The 20,110-nt window shown below is 42.4% G+C and overlaps 2 protein-coding genes across 2 annotated transcripts; one reads left to right on the forward strand and one right to left on the reverse strand.

The window, feature by feature from the left end:
* Nucleotides 1-318: 318 nt before the first annotated feature.
* TMEM43 (transmembrane protein 43) lies at nucleotides 319-11,844 on the reverse strand. Its single transcript, XM_071439629.1, has 12 exons — nucleotides 11,711-11,844; nucleotides 10,308-10,457; nucleotides 9,232-9,366; nucleotides 8,427-8,521; nucleotides 7,658-7,707; nucleotides 6,117-6,186; nucleotides 5,641-5,711; nucleotides 5,354-5,475; nucleotides 4,692-4,766; nucleotides 4,509-4,610; nucleotides 3,153-3,270; nucleotides 319-2,198 (listed from the first exon to the last, which is right to left on the reverse strand). The coding sequence occupies exons 1-12, from the start codon at nucleotides 11,720-11,722 to the stop codon at nucleotides 1,996-1,998; spliced, it is 1,203 nt and encodes a 400-aa protein (XP_071295730.1). The 5' UTR covers nucleotides 11,723-11,844; the 3' UTR covers nucleotides 319-1,995.
* A 213-nt stretch (nucleotides 11,845-12,057) lies between these two features.
* On the forward strand, nucleotides 12,058-19,633 carry CHCHD4 (coiled-coil-helix-coiled-coil-helix domain containing 4). The gene is made up of 3 exons (XM_071439631.1): nucleotides 12,058-12,188; nucleotides 13,445-13,543; nucleotides 18,479-19,633. Exons 1-3 carry the CDS (start codon nucleotides 12,167-12,169, stop codon nucleotides 18,766-18,768), a joined length of 411 nt encoding a protein of 136 aa, XP_071295732.1. The 5' UTR covers nucleotides 12,058-12,166; the 3' UTR covers nucleotides 18,769-19,633.
* Nucleotides 19,634-20,110: the final 477 nt, after the last annotated feature.

Below are 20,110 nucleotides of genomic sequence, written 5' to 3' on the forward strand. Positions count from 1 at the left end.
ATGCACAGGTAACCCCCAGTCTCCTTAAAATACAAGGGGCTGTAATGGTCAGGTTGATTCATTATATTTTTCAAATTATCTTAGAGAGGCAAGGAAGCAACTGACTTCTTTGGTCAGTAATGGGGAATAAACCCATGGCAGGCTGGCAGCAGTACACAGACAGGAGCAGCTTCCCAAAACAGAAATATTTGCAGGAAAACAAAACCCAACAATAGGAAACTAGTTCTTGTGAAAGCTACAAACTACCTGGACATTACATTATTCCTGGATATAAAACATGCAATACTTGAATTTAATAATAAAGCCTACAGACCAACCTTTTGAAAACAGTATTTTATTAAATATATAAAAGCTCAGCACTTCTGTAGAAAATTGTCACTTCATTTCCAATAAGTAATGCTGGTTAGTGTTCTGCAGCATGGGCAAAACAGCAGCAGTTCAAAAACAGTTTCTCTCCCCTGTGGAGCACAATTCCTGACTGCTGGAGCACGAGCAGGTGTTGCTGAGCAGCAGGAAAGCTGTGCAGCACTAGTGCCATGGACCAGGGAGGCACAAGGCCAGCTCCTGTACCTGCCCTTTCACTCACTCCCTGCTCCTGCTTTACCAGGACAGAGCTGTGAGACCAAATTGACAATATTCAAATACTAAAAGAATGAAAGTAATTAGGACTAAAAAAGTCATTACAAATTCTCAAAACATTTATGATTTCTAACTCAGATTTCTATTTCAATATCACTTCTAGCAAACGTTTGCTTCTATGCATGTTCAAGTCAAATTCCTTTGGTACAGAGAACACTCCTCTGATGGTCATGAATAGATTTCATAATAGAAAACATTCTTTTTGTACTGAACTGTGTATACTTACAAAAACCCCAGAACAGTAGTGTAGGGGGCTCCATCTGGAAGCCAGACTAGAGAGACTTAAGGGTGTCTCTAACCTCAAGTACTGGTTACAGCAGATAAACATGAGCCATCACAACACTACAAGGCATTCCTCTAACAAGATACAAAACTACCAATTTAGGCTACTAAAATCTATGAAAACTAACCAGGCAAAAATGTTTCCATTACTTAATTTCACAGAGTATGTTCATTGTCCTTACTAAGTGAAATTAAAGCAAGGAACAGTATACACAGCAAAAAAACCCCAACTATTTCTAGACTACACGTTCAGTTATAAAAGTCAATGTTGTTTCAAGGCAGTAGGTTTTTATTTACACACGAATGACCTGTGAGTATCCCTTTAAGTGCAATGTGAAGTGAATTTTTTGAAACAGTTCTGATATAGTCCAGGCTATAATTTTGGATGCTTAACCAAGAACAAGTTCAGACACTTAAAACCTGGGGGAAATCAATGTGTCCTGATAAATCTGCCCAACCTCAGAGCACTGCTAACCTGGCCACTCATTGCATCAATGACTTTGAAAATCCTCAGTCCAAAAGCAGAAGGTTTACATGAGTATTCTGTGGAATTCACCTAAGCTATGTTTTCCCTTTGAACACATGCACTGCCAAACACATCAGCCAAAGGAGTGTTCCTGACTGTGCAAACCAGGAAAGGCAGCAGAGGGAGGGTTTGTCAGAGGCAGGCAGGCACACGCATTTCCCAAGGACATCTAACAAGAGTCCATGGGATGCAGCTGGCACTTTCTCCAAAGCACACAAGGTGCCCCACCCAGCAAGGACTTGCCAGTTCTCAAATCAGGGGGAATTACTAAGCAGAAAGAGGTATAAATCTGCTTGTTCACTAACTTACCATCAATACCCACACCTAAAATGCTTTTTTCCCCAAAGCTGGTGTCACTGACTTCCCACAAACAGCATCCCATAGTCCTGTGGATAACATGTACCAATAATCACATCCAAGCCCCCTCCCCAGCTTTCAGTGCTCGCTGCTGAGCTGTGATTTGCTGTAAGCTTGCTGCAGGAACCGGGCAGAAATGCACTTGGGAAGGTTCTAACCAGGATTCAGCTGAAGACCTGAGCACCTCCTTGTCACTGCTGCTTCTTGGGCAGAACACGGGATCTGGCCACCAGGATGGGGACAGCAGAGAGCAGCATCAGGAGCAGGGCCCAGAGCGGGCGGTAGAAGAGCCAGCCCACAGAGATGGTCAGCAGGGACAGCGAGCTGGCCACACACACTGCAAACACCTTCAGGCCAACGCTCACCAGGTCCCTCACAACAGGAAACCAGTCCACTGTAGGGAGAATTAAACATGGCAGGCAGCAGTTGGCAAGATGAGTTTAAAAAGAAGTCTGATTCATGCCTAGGATCTGCACCCTAACAGCTGCAATCATAAGACAGACTCAAACTATTTATCAAGAGCACTGGATTAGGCATTTCAGCAGAGCATCATCAAGACACTTGATCACTGAGCAACACCTAAACATATAAGGCAATGCTATCCTCATCTCTTCACATAGGAAATAATCCAAAATGAAGTCTGAAGATTTGTCCAAGGCTTGAGAGGTAGAGGAGACAGACAACCCTGCAGCTGTAGAACAAGTCTAGGGCAACTGACACAAGCTGCTAGCACAAGAATTCCTTTCTGGCAACAATAAATCTTGGAGCAGCATATATATGGATAAATAAATCAGTAAAAAAAATGGTTCACAGCTGCAAAGTGAATGATGTCTTTGATGTCTGAAGTTTATGCAAGTTTGAGGCATTGTCCTGTTTTTCTGGTTTTACTCCAGCATCTCCTATAGTAAAAGAATTTATATTTATATTTTTTGCTGTTTGTTTACAATAGTGTAGAATAACCAGACACAAAAATGTATTTCAATACAACTTCAGATTAGGACCTGTTGAGGGGACCAGTTGTGTGTGGGTGCAGAAAGTATTTGTATTGCAGCACCTTGAGTTAGATTTGAAAGAACCAGCCCAACACATGCCTCAGCTTTTCATTTTGGTAAGCACTGGGCTGGGATCTTCTGAGACTGGTAAAAGATATTTGTGTGGGCTTTTCTTAATGTTTGCAAAGCAACCACTTGGTTTTGGGGTCCAGTTTACCTGCAGTTGCCTACAGTGACTTTTCAGATCAAATCAAATCTGAGTTCAAATCAGGTTTTTTCTGATCTCCAAATGAATTAACCCTCTGGAGGTTATGATCTTGTTCCTAGATCATTTTACCTGTCTGTGAAAAACTTACCTAAAGTGTAAAAGATCCTGGTCATCAGGCTGATGCCCACAAACATTGAGAGCCAGCCAGCTGCACGGAGGGCCCAGGTCTTCATGGTGTTACTCTCCTGCTCCTTCTGAAACACCTCCTGAAAGCAAACACCATCACTTGCAGCCTGTTTCTTGCTCTTTTTCAAGATCCTCTTAATTCCAGTACATTATGAGCCAAGCAGAGCCAAGAGCATTTTAGGAGCACAATTTCTCTTGCAGAAAATACATTGCAGCTCATTCTGTAAGGTCTGTGCAATACGGCAGTACACTGCAATAGATTGAACAGTGCAGCATGGGGGAAACTGGCACTTTTCATAATTAAAACAACCTAAAAAGCACCATTCAACACTACCCACAGGCAGAAAGCACCCAGGTTTTGCTGCAATTGGACACATTCTCCTTACTGTGGAAAAGAAGACACTAATAAGTAACTGTCATAAAGAAGGAAGAGTCTGACTTCACTCTGAAGGAAGAAAGAATAGGCAATATCCAACTGATGGCTGAGGGCAAGGTGTGTGAAAGAGAGCAAGCTGGATGCAGGGAAGAAATCTAAAAGGTATGTGTGCATTTCATCAGGCAAAGCAAAGCATCTCTGCACGAATTCTGATTATTTTACATACAAGTACTCAATGCATTATTTGTTTGTAACCAGTTCATTTTCAATGAAATAAAAGTCTGTCTAATGAAGATTTGGAGCTTACAGCAGAGGGTTGATTCTACTGCTACTCTTTCAAGTCAGAACAAAGGCTTTCTAACTGCTTTTGGGAGCACCTGTAAACTCCTGACATCTGCTTTTCTTTGCAGCAGGGCATGGAACAATCATTAACGGAAACAAACCTACTAAAAGAAGTAAATGAATCACCAAATTGCTGGAGCATGCAGGATTTATTGAAGCATAATGCTCTGCCTGAAGGTTCTTTCTCAGCCAGAATAGTAATAAACATTTCAAACAAGCCTAAACTCATGTTATTAGGAGCTGAAGAGAGAATAACTCTAATGGTTTATTTAATTAAACCCTGATTTTTACTATTTTTACATGTGACCTGTTCAAAAGTGTGTACTTGCATGTGTAAGTGGGAAACAATCAAGGAGCAAATAAAAACAAAATGAGAGGGAACAGAAACAATCTTTAAAGAAAACAGTCAGAATGTGCAGAAACCTGGAAGCAAACACGGTCTACAACCTGTTGTCCAAGAAAGAGAGAGAAAAACCAATGTTTATATGAGTATCTCCTCCTCTGGAGCAGGTCTGAAGGAGACCAAGAGCTTCATCCTCTGCTGCTTCTGCACTACCACCTCAAGTTTTAAGCCCTCACTAGAAGAGTGTGGTATCTCACCTCCACAGAGAGGTCCCCAGGGTACAGAATCTCCAGAACATCTCCAGACTTGGTATGATATGGAACCAGCTGATCACCTCGCTGCCGAGCAATCACAGTCACCTTGGAAGAGAGGGAAAAATATTTACTGATTTCTGAGTTGGAAAAGAGAGTTACAAAATACAGAAACAGCTGAAGACTCACCCTATCAGCAGAGCCCAAATGGGGATCATCTCCACTCAAACCTGCATAGAAGAAAGAGACACGAAGGTCTCCCACCTACAAACAAGAGAAGATTGGAGTCAAAAAAGAGTGAGGGGAGTCACAGGACAGACAACTCAGCACAGGAACAACCTTTATTTATCAACACTTTTTCTGAAAATTTATGTCAAGCAAGAGATATAGCCAGAATGATTTCCAAGCTGTCCTTTTTTCAGGGCTAGCTGGCCACTGAAACATGAGAGCTCAAATGTTGTTTTGTAATATCCCCTCTGATTAAGCTGCAGGAGCACATGATATGCTTTATTCATCCCTCATCATTCCATCTTTTGGCAAAACAGGGCAAGCAGCCATGTGACAACAAGCTGTTTGTACTCCTCAATACAGCAAGGCAGAGGTGGAACCCACCTCCCTGCACCATCCCTTTCCAGTTAAAAGCATAGCAGACTTGAGAAGACAGAGAATCAAGGAGTGGACTGGAAGCTTTCTGCAAGAGAAGCACCCATTCTCTAGGGCTGCACTAAGGGAGTCATCCTATGTGATGGTCTGCACTCCATTTTCTATACATTTCAACAGAAATGAGACATGCCCCAATTCCTTTGTCACACACAGGTAATCACTGCTTTAGTTTATCTTTGCCATCTTACTTCTGGACGCCTGGGGTTGTCGCTGTGATAGAAATAATCTTCTCTTCGGGTAACATCAGCATGGGGATCCTCCAGGTGTGACAAGCTCAGCTGCTTGAAATTATCAATTTTATCCACGAGACCTAAGCAGAACAAAGCACCAAGCTGAGGCCCAGTGTCTAACCTGGAATGGCCAATTTACTGGCTGGCTTCCTGATTATCACTAGACATGACAGCTATTGTGGAAAGAACCAAAGTCCACTGCTGATGCAACAGCAGACACAAAGCCAGTACAAAACAACCCTTACCCTTGGAAAGAACAAAGCTGCCAACCTGGACGTTAGGAGAAACAGCAGTGAAAGACTCCACAGCCATGGCACTGAGGAACAGAGAGAGTCCCTGATTAGTCCCAGAATTATGATCAAATTCTTGATTGGCAGTATGTAATATATAGAACAGAAAAGGTACTGTGGCAAATATCAGGAGAAACTCAAAGAGCTAAATGACTGTCATGGGAAACTCAAAGAGCTAAATGACTGTCATGATGTGAAAACAAATCCATCAAGAGACTGTCTAGACTGCGTACTGTTGGAGCCATTAAAATAAGTTAAGGCATCATTCTTGGAGCTGCTCTAATTTCTTTATGCCTTCCTTCTCCCAGCTACCAAAAGAACAGCAGTTTCCATCTACTGCACTCTGTTATGAAATCAGTCATTTAGCTCTCATACTTGATCAGATCCAGTGAGAGAATTCAGAGGGACTGTGCCAGATGGGACCTCCTCACCTCGGGTTCTTGTGTCCAATTTCTCGATCAAAGTTTCTGCTGTTCACAACTTCTGATTTCCACTCTGTATCTAAACAGGATGATAAGGTTGAGTAAAGGACACTCAGATCTCAGTTACTGAAGACACCTCTCAATCATTCAGTTCTAGGTTACACTTCTAGTAATACTGTCTACATCAATGTCTGTCATAGTCTGTACTGATACATAGATCCCTCCCCCCAGCATGTTAGCAGGGAATGGCAGGATTTAGGATGAAAAAAGGTATTTTTGGGATAAAATTGTACCTCAGCTTTGCTCAGCTTTTTTTTGGCATCTTCCACAATCAGGCTTTGATTCCTAGCTCCGCTCTTTGGGAACAAGCTGGCTTTGTGATAACAAGGAGCAGGGGGAAAAGGGAGAGGAGTCTGGAGTGAACTTGAGCCCAGGAAAGGTTGAGTCCAAATGTGTTTTGCCAATACCCAAGTCAGTAATTAAATATTTATTTTACCTGACAATAAACTTTCCCCAAGGAAAATCTGTTTTGCCCATAATGGTAATTGGAAAGCCACCTCCCTATCTTTCTTTCAACTTGTCCTTCACTCCTGTCATTCCCAATTTCTTGCCCAGTCCTGCTGAGGGGAGAGTAATCAAGCAGCTATGTGGGTCCATGGCTGACATACATAGACATTTATGGGGCAGAATCCATCAGTCTTGAGAAGACAGCTGATTTTTTAGATGGCATTTCTTTTTGTTTCCTATCACTGTGAGCCTGTTTTTCATGGCTCACAACCACCAGCTTTGCCCCTTATGTGCCTCCATGGCACAGGGTCCCCATGCTTCACTCAGCTGAGTAGTTTTATATGATCACACCCAGAAACTGCTGCACACCCACATACACATCCATGTGCTTTGATCAGAGATAAATGAAGCACAGAGACCAGTCTCCAAATACAATGACTCAGAGTGCTTTTCTGCCACTGGGTAGATCAGAATAACACACTCAGTTCTGCTCCTGCCAAAAAAGCACTTGGCAAAAGCCACAGGGCACATCAGAAGGTGCTGGTGGTTTTCACTGGCTGGTATCAACATCTAAACATGCTCTCAACAGGCTCCCTTCCAGGCTGGAGCTAACCTGCTTTTCCCTGTCTATTCTCCTCTGCTCACAGCTGACATATTCCCAATTACTCCATGCCTAAAGTGTAATCTCAGGTGTAGCTTCAAACATACTCCCATCACTGCCCATTTCTGGTCACTGAGGACCTTATGGGCCCTATTTCTGAAGCATCCTATCTCTGGATGTTCCTCTGAACTTTTAGGGGTTTCAAAACAGTCTAAGATTTTCTGTAGCCCTTGCTTGCTGACAGCACATCTCTTTTCACCTCAGTTACCTCAGGAAAGGGAGGTTCTGTCATTTGTTTAGAAAAGAGAACTTCTGCTTATTTCTTCACATTCCTTTCTTTCCCAAGAAGAAAATAAAGGTTTTACAACAATAGTCAAAGTACACACACACATAAAAGTTCAAAGTTACATGCATAAAAGGGACTTTCTGTTGATCAACTTACTGTATGAATACTTTGTCTCTTTCTTAATCTCACCATCCTCCTCATATTCCCTGCAGAGAAAAAGGGCTGGGATGAGAACCAAACCAGTGCACACACACCCCTGCTCAGGGCAGAATACACTTCACCAATGAAATGCACAGACAGATCTCTGGCAACATAGATGTATCTTTATACATCACCTAACTCTTCTCTGAACTACCTGTTCTGAAGACAGAGATTTTTCTTTACCAGGAAAAAACTGTACACAAATGCTCAACAGCCACAGCCTATTTATTCCCACATTTTGAACAAGGAGGTGCCAACTAGATTGATGAGGAACAACCAGAATTAAATACAGTGAGATAAAATGGCCAAATCAAGTCTCTAACAGATGCTGCACCATAAGCATGCTAAAACTGAGAAATTATTCTTCACACCTTCACTACCTCTGACCTTTTTTTTTCTATGACATGAAAGACATTTGGAACATAAATTCTGTGCAGTCACACCTACATAATACATACTACCATCAGTGGAATTATTAGCAATAGCAAGAAGGTTTTCCCTATTTGGGTTGCAACTATTAGTAGAGCAGTTAACATCTCTCAAGGAAATTAAAGTGATTCTCTAAAGGAAAAAAAATCCAAGAGCTCTAGAATTCTCTGGCTATGAAGAGGGATTTTTATATGCTTTCTTTTTTCCCCTTTGGTATAAGGAAAGGAAAAAAATTGTGATAGGATCTTGGTAACACAACAGACTCAAACTACTTTTAAAGATTACTTTCACTTACTTGGAATCTTCATATTCAACCCACTGGTACATTTCCACGTTACGCTTGAGTTTGACAGCTTGGATGGAGAGCCCATAGCTGGGGTCAAACAAAGGCTGTACAAGAATTCAAGAAAATGCAAGTCAGTCTAAATGCTGTACCTCACAACCTCAAACACTGCACTTTTACTACTGAACCTATTTACATATCTCACAGTTACTATTTACATGTCTCACAGCTAGCACTATCTCACACACAGGTGAACACAGTGTAAATGTTATGAAAGACAAACAGGAATGTCTCTGAAAATCTGACCTGAAGAATCATAATCAAAAGTTATTGTCATAGTGAAGAATGAAACTAGAACTGCTGACTATGGGTTTACAGTTCTCAGTGTTTAAACCAGGAGATTCTGTTTTGCTGGAAGGTGCTGTGTTACCTTCAGCAATGTGGGTGGACCATGGAAAATGTCACCACTACTGAAAAGTAAAAACTTGCAGAGCTCCTGTGCCGCAAGAGCCTGAAGACTTAACAATATCATAACACACAACAGGTTCCCTCCACAAATGGCAATTGAAATTATCCACAAAAGGCAGCTTGAGGGCAAACACAGCTAGAGCTTGGCTTGAAGAAGGGGGTGCAAGGCCATTCAGCATCTCCCTGGTTCCAGGCCAAGAACCAGAGCTTGAGTAGTAGCTGCCAATGCACAGAGGAGGGGAAAAGCCATGTGTCTTTTCCTGGATATCAAACAAAACTTTATTGGCAAAGACTTTTCCTTCCCTCCAAGCTTGAAATACTCATATCTTCAAGATACTATTTTCTTTACCTTGGATGTACTCAGAGCTCCAGCCAAGTGCACCAGTCTCCCCTCATTCTGCTGAGAGATGCTGTGGATGCTGTCAAGAGGGACCACAAGAGAAAGCCCCTCATCAAGAGACTTGGCTGTCCTTAAAGCTCGTCCCTGCAACAAAGAAAACAGAAATCAGCTTGTGGAGAATCAACATCACAGTAGCATTTTGTGAACCAGGTTAGCAGACAAGTGAATTGATGACTACAAGGAATGCTTGTATATTCAGCCCAAGGCATATTTTGGAAACACACTTGTACTTCTCCATTCTCTGTCTGAGCCAGTTTGGGGCAGTACTTCTTAGCCAGGCTGCAGGACCATTAACATCAACTAAGCTTCTCAAACAGACCTAGATTCTTCCTATATGGATCCAAACTTACTGCTCTGCAGCTCTTACCTTGTTCATCATTCCTGCATAACTGCAAAAATTATACAAATTATGGTTCATTTTCCACACACCTATATTGACTCCTTGGCAGTCTTCCCTGCCTCACCATCATATCCCAAAGTCATCAAAATTTGAAGTAGTTATTTTTCCTCTTGTAGAGGTATGAAAAGAAGTCTCTAAGTGAAAATCCACAGAATTCTGCTCTCCACTCCAAAACTGCCAAAACAAGTATGTTTTCAATGGTACGGTCTTAAGATTTCTGGTTTACTTTTTTTTTAATTGTATCTAAACCCAAGAAATAATACTGAGAAAAAACAAATAAATAACTACTCCAATTTTGCAACATGGGGTATGAATTTCTTTAAAGTACTTATAACACCACTAGAAATAAGGACCTTTTGTTATCTCAAGAAAAAAGAGGGCTGGCTCATGCAACCCTCTTACCACAGGCTGTTTCATCATCAGTTTACAAGCTTTGGATCTTATCTCTCATCACTCACTGCTACTGTCTCTACTCTGCCTAGTTCCAGAGAAATACTACCTGTGGCCTGTGATTTCACTTTTCTGTTACATCCCGAGCATAAGCACCAGGTCCCCAGACAGAACCTCCTCTTCTCATGGATCAAGTAAAAATGCTGTGCACAAACACTGACAGTATTGCACTTACTTCATTGGTAAAAAGAACATAGAAAGCCAGAAGAAATGTCACAAGTCCAATCAACATGCCTCCAGAAGTCTCACTGAGCCGCTCCAGGAACCCTGGTTTGGGCTCACTTGTGACTTTAACATGCTCTTTTCTGCTGCCTGGGTCAGAGAACTGTTGAAAATAAACCAAAAGTGCAATATTGGTGTGAAAGGGGAAAGCATTCAGTTTCAAAACAAGTCTTCTAGCTTTGTTAGCACTGCTGCCCTACAGCGCAGAACTCTTGCCTTGGACCAAAACTTTCCCACACTTATAAAATACCTTATCACACTTTTGATACCAGAAACACATTCAATAAATAAAATTCCAGCCTGCTAGGAAAAAACCTCAATTTCTATTATAGTGCTTCTATATGTTCAAGCTTTCTTCGGTCTGCATCCAGGTTCTGTATTTGGAGTCCACACCCTGCATTCAGGCCATGACAAATTGAGTAATAGCCCTGAATTCCTTACCAGCTAAAACACTGCTATAAATAACAAATTATGATTCACCTCACCAGTAAAAAAAGTGCCTGCACAGTCTAAAATAATTATATCCAGGGTAACAACAACTCAAAACAAGGCACGGGGCTAACATGAGAGCCCAGGGGTTTATCTGTGCATACACAGCTTGTGGGGAGTTACCAAATCCAACTTCAGCGCACGCACACAGCCAAGGCAGGGCATGGCACTTCTCTGTGTACGGAAAATCACGCTACAAAAAGCCAGCGTTCACAGAGGAAGCAGAGAAGTCCTGCAATTTTATTCGAATAAAGGGAGAGAGTCCACTGGGGCACACACTCGCGGGGTTTTTTTCTCTCTCGAGGTTTCGGAGGGCACAGTCTCCTTTCGTCCAACACTCCCAGCCGCACGCTGCCCTCTTCCTTTCCCCATCGGCTGAGGTACTCGGAAGGCAGACAGAGCCTTGCCGAACCACCTCCCACATATCCCCCTCTTGAACCTACTGTTTTACCCCAAAGTTCGGAAGTTCAGGCTTGTGGACACCCACTTTCTGTTTCACGAGTTAGGTTGTCTGGGCTCTGCAACAAACCTGATGCCTAAAGTTCAGAAACCCAGGCTTGTGCAGAGCCACTTTCTGTGTCAGGAGCCAAGCTGTCCCAGCTCGGCAACCAACCTGCTGCCCAAAGTCAGTAGATATTAAGACCCATTTCAAAGACATTAACACCCATACTTTCACTCATCGAATTATTAGTAAAGCCATTAGCACACATCGTCCCTCTCATCTAGCTCATCTGGAGATGCCTGGCGGGCTGCGACCGGCACAGGGCCCTGGCCGCAGCCCGGGCACATCGGGGGCGAGCGGGCCAAGCCGGGCGGACGCCGCACGGAGCGCTGAGCAGCGGCGGGGCCCGAGCGAGCAGCACTTACGTTCCTCGACATCCTGAGCCTCTCACTCCCCCGGGAGCCACAACTCAGAGACCGCCAGAACCACGCACCAGCCGCGCCCTCATCCGCCTCAGGGCTCCCCCGCCCCCGAGCCGCTCCCCGCCCGCAGCAGCGCACGCCGGGACGCGTAGTTCCCGCCGCGGCGGGGAAGCCCTTCCTTCCTCCTTCCCTTCCCGCCTCCCTGTCTCTCCGCCCTGCGGCCGGGCGCGGGGCAGGCGGGAGCTGTAGTGCGGCGGGGCCGGGCTTGGCGGAGCCCCGCGGCCGGCAGGAGGTGCGTCAGCGGCCGCCTCAGGGCCGGGAAGGCGCTTCCGGAGGCGGGAGGTCGCGGCGTGGAGCGGCGGCGCGGCGCTGCCCGAGCGGTGCTGGAGGGACGGCGGGAGCGGAGCGGCGGGGCCCGTGTGCGGCGCGCTGCGGAGGAAGGCACCGGCCGGCTCCGCCATGTCCTACTGCAGGCAGGAAGGTGCGCCCGAGTGCGCTCCCAATGTCACCCCGCCGGGCGGGCTCGCCGTGAGGCGGCCGGGGGTGGGTGCGCCGCGGGGTGACCGCCCGCTCCCCGCAGCCCGTGAGGGGAAGGCGCAGCCGGAGTAGAGAGGAGGCGCGGCAGCCGCCCGCGGTCCGTGCGTGGCGGCGGCAGCGCTGCCTCTCCTCCCGCCGCGACCTTTCTCCTCACGGAGGGCGGGAAGGGCGGCGGGGTCATGAGGCGGTAGCGCGGTCCCGGGTGTGGGGACGGCGAGGCCCCGCAGCGGGCCGGGAGCGGCCGGAGGTGCCCGCAGGGACCGCGTGTGGCCGCGGAGCGGGTGAGGCGTGCGGGCAGGGCAGCTCCCAGCCGCGGAGCGCCTGCTGCCCTCAGGGGTTACATTTATCCCAGCCTAGCTGAGTGGCCAGAGGTGTGGGGTTTTGCCTTTTGAAGGTTGATGGACAGGGTGCGTAGAGTGCGAGCTTATTTGTACCTGTATCATGTTGTACAGGTGGTGGTGTTTATGAGGCTTGACCACCTCTTAAAGTGGGAGATGCGTAGATAAATGTCTGTATCTACATATATATATATATATGTATAAAGATTCTTGCTCTCTTAAGTCATGCAAAGTGGCTGAATGTAAAGTTTCAGCCTGGGAAAAAAGCACCAATAGTTCTAAATGCCATTTGTAAGTTACAAACTTGGACATAGACTATGAACTGTATTGAGATGGTCATAACGCGTGTATCTCTTTTATGCTTTATGTTGTGCTTTGTTTAATTTTGTAAGATCTGTAAGTTGCCTTATGCAACCCTACAAAATTGCAGTGGCGAGGTTAGAGTTCATGTGTTTCTCGCTCCTTTCATATAACAAATGACCGAACATTCTACATTGTAAACTTTGCTGGAGTACAATGCAGAGTTGTCAGAAAACTGTTTCTGTTTTTTAAAAGGTGTTAGGTTTATCTGTTTTCCAGACGTGTTTAAATGCATGGTTACTGAGCAAGGTTAAGTTACTGAACATCTGCTGGCTGAGGTCACACTGAGGGGCCAGGAGATTCTAATTTCTCATACGCCAAGTTATGATAGTGGCCTTTATTTGGAGAATTCTTGGGGAATTGTTAAGTACAGCAGTTCATTCTCAATATTATTGAATCACATTGAAAGTCTCATTACCTTGTGGTATACAGCAGTTTTGTAAATGACTCTTTTCTGTCTCAGATTTCTCTGAACTTTTGCTTCTTGTCTCCTCCACGGTAGGAAAAGACAGAATAATATTTGCAACCAAGGAGGACCATGAGACACCGAGCAGTGCTGAGCTGGTTGCAGATGACCCAGATGACCCTTATGAAGAACAAGGTCGGTAGTGAGCAGAAGAACAGAAGTAAGGGGTGTTACATCATACAGAAATCCAACAGAAAACAAACCCTGCATGAATTAGAAAAACTCGAGCATATTTAAAGACTGAGGGCAACAGGTTATGCAGTAAATACCCAAACCCTTGGTAGTTTTAACTGCCAGGTTAGGACATCACTAATGACACATTTTCTTCCAGTATTTATTTTTCTACACTTGTAATTTTTCTACACTTGTGATTTTTCTTAGTGGCCTGTTCAGATAATCACTTGATGGATTTTAGTTTTGGTTAGTGGTCAGAGATATGCAGGGCTAACTTTTCCTTAAGGTAAGCCTAATCAAGTGAAAATTATGATAGTTTTTTCTCTCTTTTAAGTAACAGCATGCAATTTTCAGAGAAGCTGGAGTGAGTTACATATCTCTGTCTTTGATGTGAATTGCTCACCTGCCTGAGAGCAGCTGAAATTGCCTAATATGGCAATCTCTGAATATCTGATTTAATATAAATTAAAATCTGGCTAATACTATAATGGTAGCAATATAATCAATATCTTTAAGTGCCACATGATGGGTAAGTTAAAATTATTGAGTTTTCAACCGTAATCATCGTGCCTTGAAAAGATAAAAGTTTTCATGAAGATTACAGTTCTTGTACAAAGTATATCTAGCCTGCAAATAGAGACTTAAGAGAGCAGAATACTTCTGAGACCAAGACTTAGAATATTCTGGTTGTATATTTTAAATAATGGGTAAATGAAATATACTTCCAGTAATGATGATTTAATAAATGTTGCCCTGGGTTAATAATTATCATGAAAATGTGAGTTTAGGTTAATTTTTTTCTAATTGCCTCCGTGTTTGCAGATCTTTTGGTCTCTTCGCTTTGTGTAAAGGGATTTCATTGGTTTCAGCTCAACTGAAGCTGAAGACAATTCTTCAGACTCTTTGAAACTTAGTTAGAAAGTGAAAGTTAATCTTTCTAAAGTGTCTCAGAGACCTTTAGAGGGCAGCATTTAAGCAGTTTAGCAGCTGGAGCTCACAGGGTCTCATTGTTAGCTGATGTGGTGTGTACTGTAATTTGAACCACACCCTCCAATGTCATTAAAATTAACTTTTTTCGTACATAGATTTGTGTGGAAGGGTTACTGCATTTATCTGCCTGTTTTTCTGCCTTCATTACAACTGTATGTTGTCAGTTATGTATCCAAAAATTTTTCTCACGTGCACTGATAAGCCTGTTGATGTCCTGGTGTGACATACATTTGGGTAATAAACTAGTCAAAATTAAAAGAACCACTTTATATTTGTTTAAATGCCATCTCAGTTTATTGCTGTTATGTGTATTTTGCTGGACATGGAAGGGCTGTGGTCAGGAGGAGAGGGATGGGGTTTGTTTCCTAGCAGTCCTGTATTTACAGAATGTTAGGTCACTTTCTTCCTCAACTCTAGATCAGAGAAGAGAGGGGCAAAGCCAGGAGCTTTTATGTCACCTTACAGTGACAGTGTGTGTCTGTGGGATTCAAAATGAGAAACTATAAACTATCTTTAGGTACTGTCAATAAGTTTGGGTGGGGATTTCTTGTTGTGTGATATTCTTTGTTAGTTTGTTGAGTTTTCTTCTTAGTATGTAGTAAATTACTGCCGTGTTTTAAAGTCTGAAAAACCTCTTGAATGACCCAGGGCTACAGTGCATTAGATCAGAAGAGAGAAAATGGACATATCACAGAATGTAGCAGTAGGGAGTGAAGTTTATGGGCAGGAAAGGCATGGGTAAAATGGTTTGGAATATGATGAAATGCTGAAGCTCTGGCTTGCATGGCTTTTATTTAAAAGAAAATTGGGAGGACTTTTCCTGTACCTGATGTAACATGTAGGCTTTTCTAATTTAGCTTCTGCTTGGAATAGAAGACTTGCTTTCCAGTGTTCAAATTGTGTTGTATAATTAACTGTAAGGACTCTTTTCATCTTTCTGCTCTGCCAAAGAGAACCAGTCATATCTGGGAAAGAATAGATGCATTATATAGACCTGCCATAATCTGCATTGCTTTCTAATACACCTGAAACTTGTGTTTGAGGTTTTGTTTTGTTGTAGGGGCCTTTTTCATACTTGAGATAAACATCTGGTTTGTATTTGGTAATTTTTGATAATTCTTATTTTGTCTCAGACATTAACAGGCATTAGTCTTTGAGCAGTCTACTTGAGTCAGTAGATTGGTCAGGAAAGCTTGTGTTCTGTTTCCCTTAGGATAAAAACCAGTTGTGTACTGCTCTTATTTCGGTCAATATTTTGTTGTTGTTGTTGTATCATCTGGGTGATTTTGGTAGGCAAAATGTTAATGACTCACTTTAAGCTAAAAAATTGAAAGAAAAAAGCCACGGGAAGTAGAAAGGCAGACAAACTGGAGTAAGTTCAGGTTAGGATTTCATACTGCAGTGAAGATCACAGTTCACTGTCTGTGCTTTTTGACAGCTGTGGCTGATGGAAACAAATTAAGAATTCATTTGCAGTGGTTTTGAAATAATATTGTTACTGTAAAGCATCTTTCTAGTCCTATGTGTTGCAGATGGTGGAATTTAAACATGAAAGATTCCTGGTTTTCACTGACATCTTGGCTGCCTTCAGTTCGAATAATTTTTTATTTTATTAAGCTTATATGAAGAAGGCAATGATGAGTTTTATGCATGCAAAGTGGTTTTTATTAGTGTTACAGCTGTGATGGGAAAGTTGGATAGAAGTACTTATGGAATTGGACCTCAAACACAGATTGTTGCTGGTCTTTCCCTTCAGTTTTTCCAGACTTGTTCCTGTCATCTTATTTTATAAACAGTTTTAAAGTGGTCTCTAGAGGGGACCGATGAAGCAAAACTCCATGTTCTTGTAAGGAAGAACTTGATGAATGATCAGATGTACAGGACTGTTTCTATGACTAATGATGTCCCTTTCAATCCTGCTTCCTGTCATCTTCCACTGTGAAACCCTGGCAGATAAACTCGTTATTGGATGTGTTTGTCATGTTACAGGGAAGAAACTCTTCCCAGAACAGCAGTGGGACTTCATCCCAGCGAGTCCAAAGACAAGTGTTGACACAGATGCAGGTGGGCCTGCCTTTGCCCATGACATGAGCAGTTTCCATGAGCTAGGAGACTTTAGGTTGTGAGATGTCAGCAAGCAACTGCTCACACAAATCTTGATCTACAGTGATCTAAACAGGGTTATTTTTTCTTCCATGACTGCAGGTTCAAGTAGATTGTGACTCACTGGATCAGTGAGGTTCAGGCTGCATTTGAAAGACATTTGAATTCAATTTTAATTAAAAATAGTGATCCTATCTGTTGCAGGCTTGCAACTCAGGAAGAGCAATGGATGAAATCTGTTTCCGATTTAATTGTGTTCTAAGCTTGCTGATAGACTTACTCATTGATGTGTGAATTCTGCTGTGATTATGAATGAGGAAATGCTTGCTTTAGTCATCTGTGTTTTTGTTTTGTTTTTCTAAAGCATGGTTTCTGTGCACAGAACTTCTGAAACTGGTGCTATTTCAGTGATAAAATAGGTGTAGGTCAATGCTCTTGTGATACCGTAGAATGTATTGTTTATGGGATAGCTCACAGTAAGATTTGCATGTTTGCATGGGAGTGAAATATATGTCTGGAACTTTGTTAATCCACAGGACAAAGAGAAGTAATAAGTTTAGTGAGTTCTGTGGCACTATTTTAGGTAATGTCAAGTTGTATCAAGTCTTAAATATTATTTCACGTTTGAATCAGAATTAATTCAACTTTTTTACCTGCCAGTGGTATTTTCATACCTCCTTTCTAAAGGGAAGGTGCTTAAATTTAAGGTTTATGCACATGCTGTCAGCTTCTGCAGAAACTCAGCATGGAGATGAAGTTAGAAAAGTCTGCTGAAGAGGAGGAGAGCAAACTGTTCAAGTGGAGAGGAAACCAGCTTGGATCATAGCATAGTAGTTCTCCTGTTCTTCACAGATGAACATACTTGTGTATGTTCATACCAGTAGAGAAAGGAAATGGAGATGTATTTATTGCCTTAGAGAAACGCATTAGAGGCTCTGGAAGCCCACAGGACCAAGTCTGTTATATTGAATTTCTAAAATCAGAGGAAAGGAGTTCTTCAACTTGTTGTTTGACCTTCTTTGTATAAATCAGTTGCCATCCAGAAGAACATATGCCATTAAATCTTCATCTTGCCAGTCCACCAGTGAAGTATTTCTGTCAGGACTTTAACTGTGCCAGAGCAGAGGTTTACAGCTGTTCCAGTTTAGAGTCTGAAGTGACACTTAACTCCTTTCAGTTGTGTTCTGAAGTACAATTTGGTTTCTGGCAGCCAGACAGGCAGGCTTGCTCTGAGGCTTGCTGTTCCTTGTGTTCTGTGGCACATGATTTAATCTTTACAAATACACTGATTTTTGTTTTTGCAATTCTGGTCTTCCAGTTGAAATCTGAAGGGGGAAAGTTGTGAGTTATTTTTCAGAGCTTATTTCAAACAAGAAGAAAAAAGCATCCATTCAATTTGATTTAAAAGATTTCTAGTCTTAATACTGGATTTAAAGTCTTACTATTTGTATGGAATGATTTTAATGCTTGCTTGTTCCCCTGACAGTCTGGCAAATCGATTGACTTGACTTCCATCTGTTTTGCAGTTCCCTTAGAATATTCTCAGTGGTCTGTAGTCCAGGGAGAAGGACTTAATTCAGAGATGGATAGAGAACTAATCTCACTTGTGCCCATTAAAGGATTATACAGATCAGAGGGAGAAACAGACTGGCTGGGAAGTGAAAGGTGCTTATCAGCCTTGAAGCTGCAGAACTAAGATGGAATTATAAGTGCTTGAGTTCACACCTGCAGCCCAGCAGCTGTCACTGAGTGAAATCAATGTTTGGAAGGTGCATTAACTTTTCTTCTCTCTTGTTTGTTCAGGATTGATATTGCCCAATGGAGACATCAATTGGAATTGCCCATGTCTGGGTGGAATGGCTAGTGGTCCCTGTGGGGAGCAGTTCAAGTCAGCCTTTTCTTGTTTCCACTATAGCTCAGAAGAAATAAAGGGATCAGACTGTGTGGACCAATTCCGTGCCATGCAGGAATGCATGCAAAAATACCCAGATCTTTACCCTCAAGAGGATGAAAATGATGAGAAGTCCAGCAAGGATTTGGAAGCTGCCTCTGTGGAGGCCTCTGCTGCCAAAGAGGAGGAGGGATCCAGCTAATGAAGATGCAAGGAGGCTGTCGTCTCCATTTCTCATTTTCAGAGACATGGACTTCTGCACTGTGTCTGTCTTCTGAGTAGTGAGGAAATGTTTCACCATGTTCTGTGCACTGTATCATAATAAATAATTTATTCCTGAAGGAGAAATCTCAGAGCTTCAGCCTTGGAGATAAATACTGCAAAAAGAGTGAGTGTGTGTATATACTGTGTAACCTGGTTTTGGACACAGTTAAAACTTTAACAGCTGTTCTTTACCCTCAAGTTTTCCTTGAGTTGTGACTTGAATAATGTCTTGAAGTACATAGCTTTCAATTAAATTTCCACTGGCACACCAGGTCTGTCTTCATTTCAGTATGTTCTGATCAGTAGCTGCTTTTTATTTAATGTGTTCTGTTCTGTCAATAGAAATTACATTAAATGATTGTTTTTCCTTTAAGATTTCTTTTTTCCAAAGTGCTGCAAGACATTGAAAATAGTCTAGGTCTAGAATTTCTAAAATAATTTCAAATGGTCTTACTAGATTATGGTTGCATTTTACTACTGGCATCAGATCAGGACTGCCAGGAAAACGTTGAAATGCACATCTTTGATTTCGTTTACTTACTGTGATGCCTTTTGCATTTTTAAAAATGGTGTGTTGTGCAGCTGATGATTAAGATGAATGAAAAGAATGCTGGTCACTGGCTTTATTTTTGCTCTGAAAATACAGCTTTTGGGTTCCTTTGGTTATTACCTTCTCCTTCAAGGTATAGATGGGCACTTGTAAAATACTTTGAGATACAATAAATTGTTACCTGGTGTAATGATCTCAAAATAGATACTGTGACTTAAGTGCATATTAAAAAGAAAATACTTTTTACCCTCAATGGAAGTTCCTGTGTCTTTGTGGTATGGTGTTTTGTTTGGTTGGTTTTTGGTTAACACTGATTGGATTTGAGAACTGTTCTGTGCTGTAAGCAGATCTCAAATGAATTTGTGGCTTGTGAAGATCGGTTGCTCCAGCTTGTCAGATTTTTATTCTTGTCTTATTCTTTTCTCCCCAGCCCGGGCAGGAAGGCATAAAAAACTTTTTCAGTAGCAGTGTTAGACTGGACCATGGACCAGCAAACAAACATGAACAGCTATTAAAATATTTGAAAATTACTTCAAAGGTACAAATAATTTAATAGTTCAGTATTGTTTAATTGCTGTAGATAAGCTATACTCCATTGTTTGTCTTTCTGAGCAAAAGATAGGCTGTGAGATTTTTTTTCAAATGAGATTGTGGCTGTGGTTGTTGGGTTTTTTTTTTCTCTCCTTGTGTTGGCTACCTCACCCAAAGCATAAAAGGTTGTAGTGTCAGT

This window comes from Agelaius tricolor, unplaced genomic scaffold, assembly GCF_023055355.1.
Source record: "Agelaius tricolor isolate 1412-34295 unplaced genomic scaffold, bAgeTri1.0.p SCAF_14, whole genome shotgun sequence".
Taxonomy (NCBI): domain Eukaryota; kingdom Metazoa; phylum Chordata; class Aves; order Passeriformes; family Icteridae; genus Agelaius; species Agelaius tricolor.

Excerpts from the sequence above, each read along its gene's own strand:
- CHCHD4 (XM_071439631.1), top strand. The coding sequence starts at position 12,167 with ATGTCCTACTGCAGGCAGGAAG. Across the intron at positions 12,189-13,444 it reads GTCCTACTGCAGGCAGGAAG|GAAAAGACAGAATAATATTT; the intron begins GTGCGCCCGAGT and ends CCTCCACGGTAG. Across the intron at positions 13,544-18,478 it reads TGACCCTTATGAAGAACAAG|GATTGATATTGCCCAATGGA; the intron begins GTCGGTAGTGAG and ends TTGTTTGTTCAG.
- TMEM43 (XM_071439629.1), bottom strand. Across the intron at positions 5,476-5,640 it reads CAGCTTTGTTCTTTCCAAGG|GTCTCGTGGATAAAATTGAT; the intron begins GTAAGGGTTGTT and ends TGTTCTGCTTAG. Across the intron at positions 2,199-3,152 it reads CAGGATCTTTTACACTTTAG|TGGACTGGTTTCCTGTTGTG; the intron begins GTAAGTTTTTCA and ends TTCTCCCTACAG.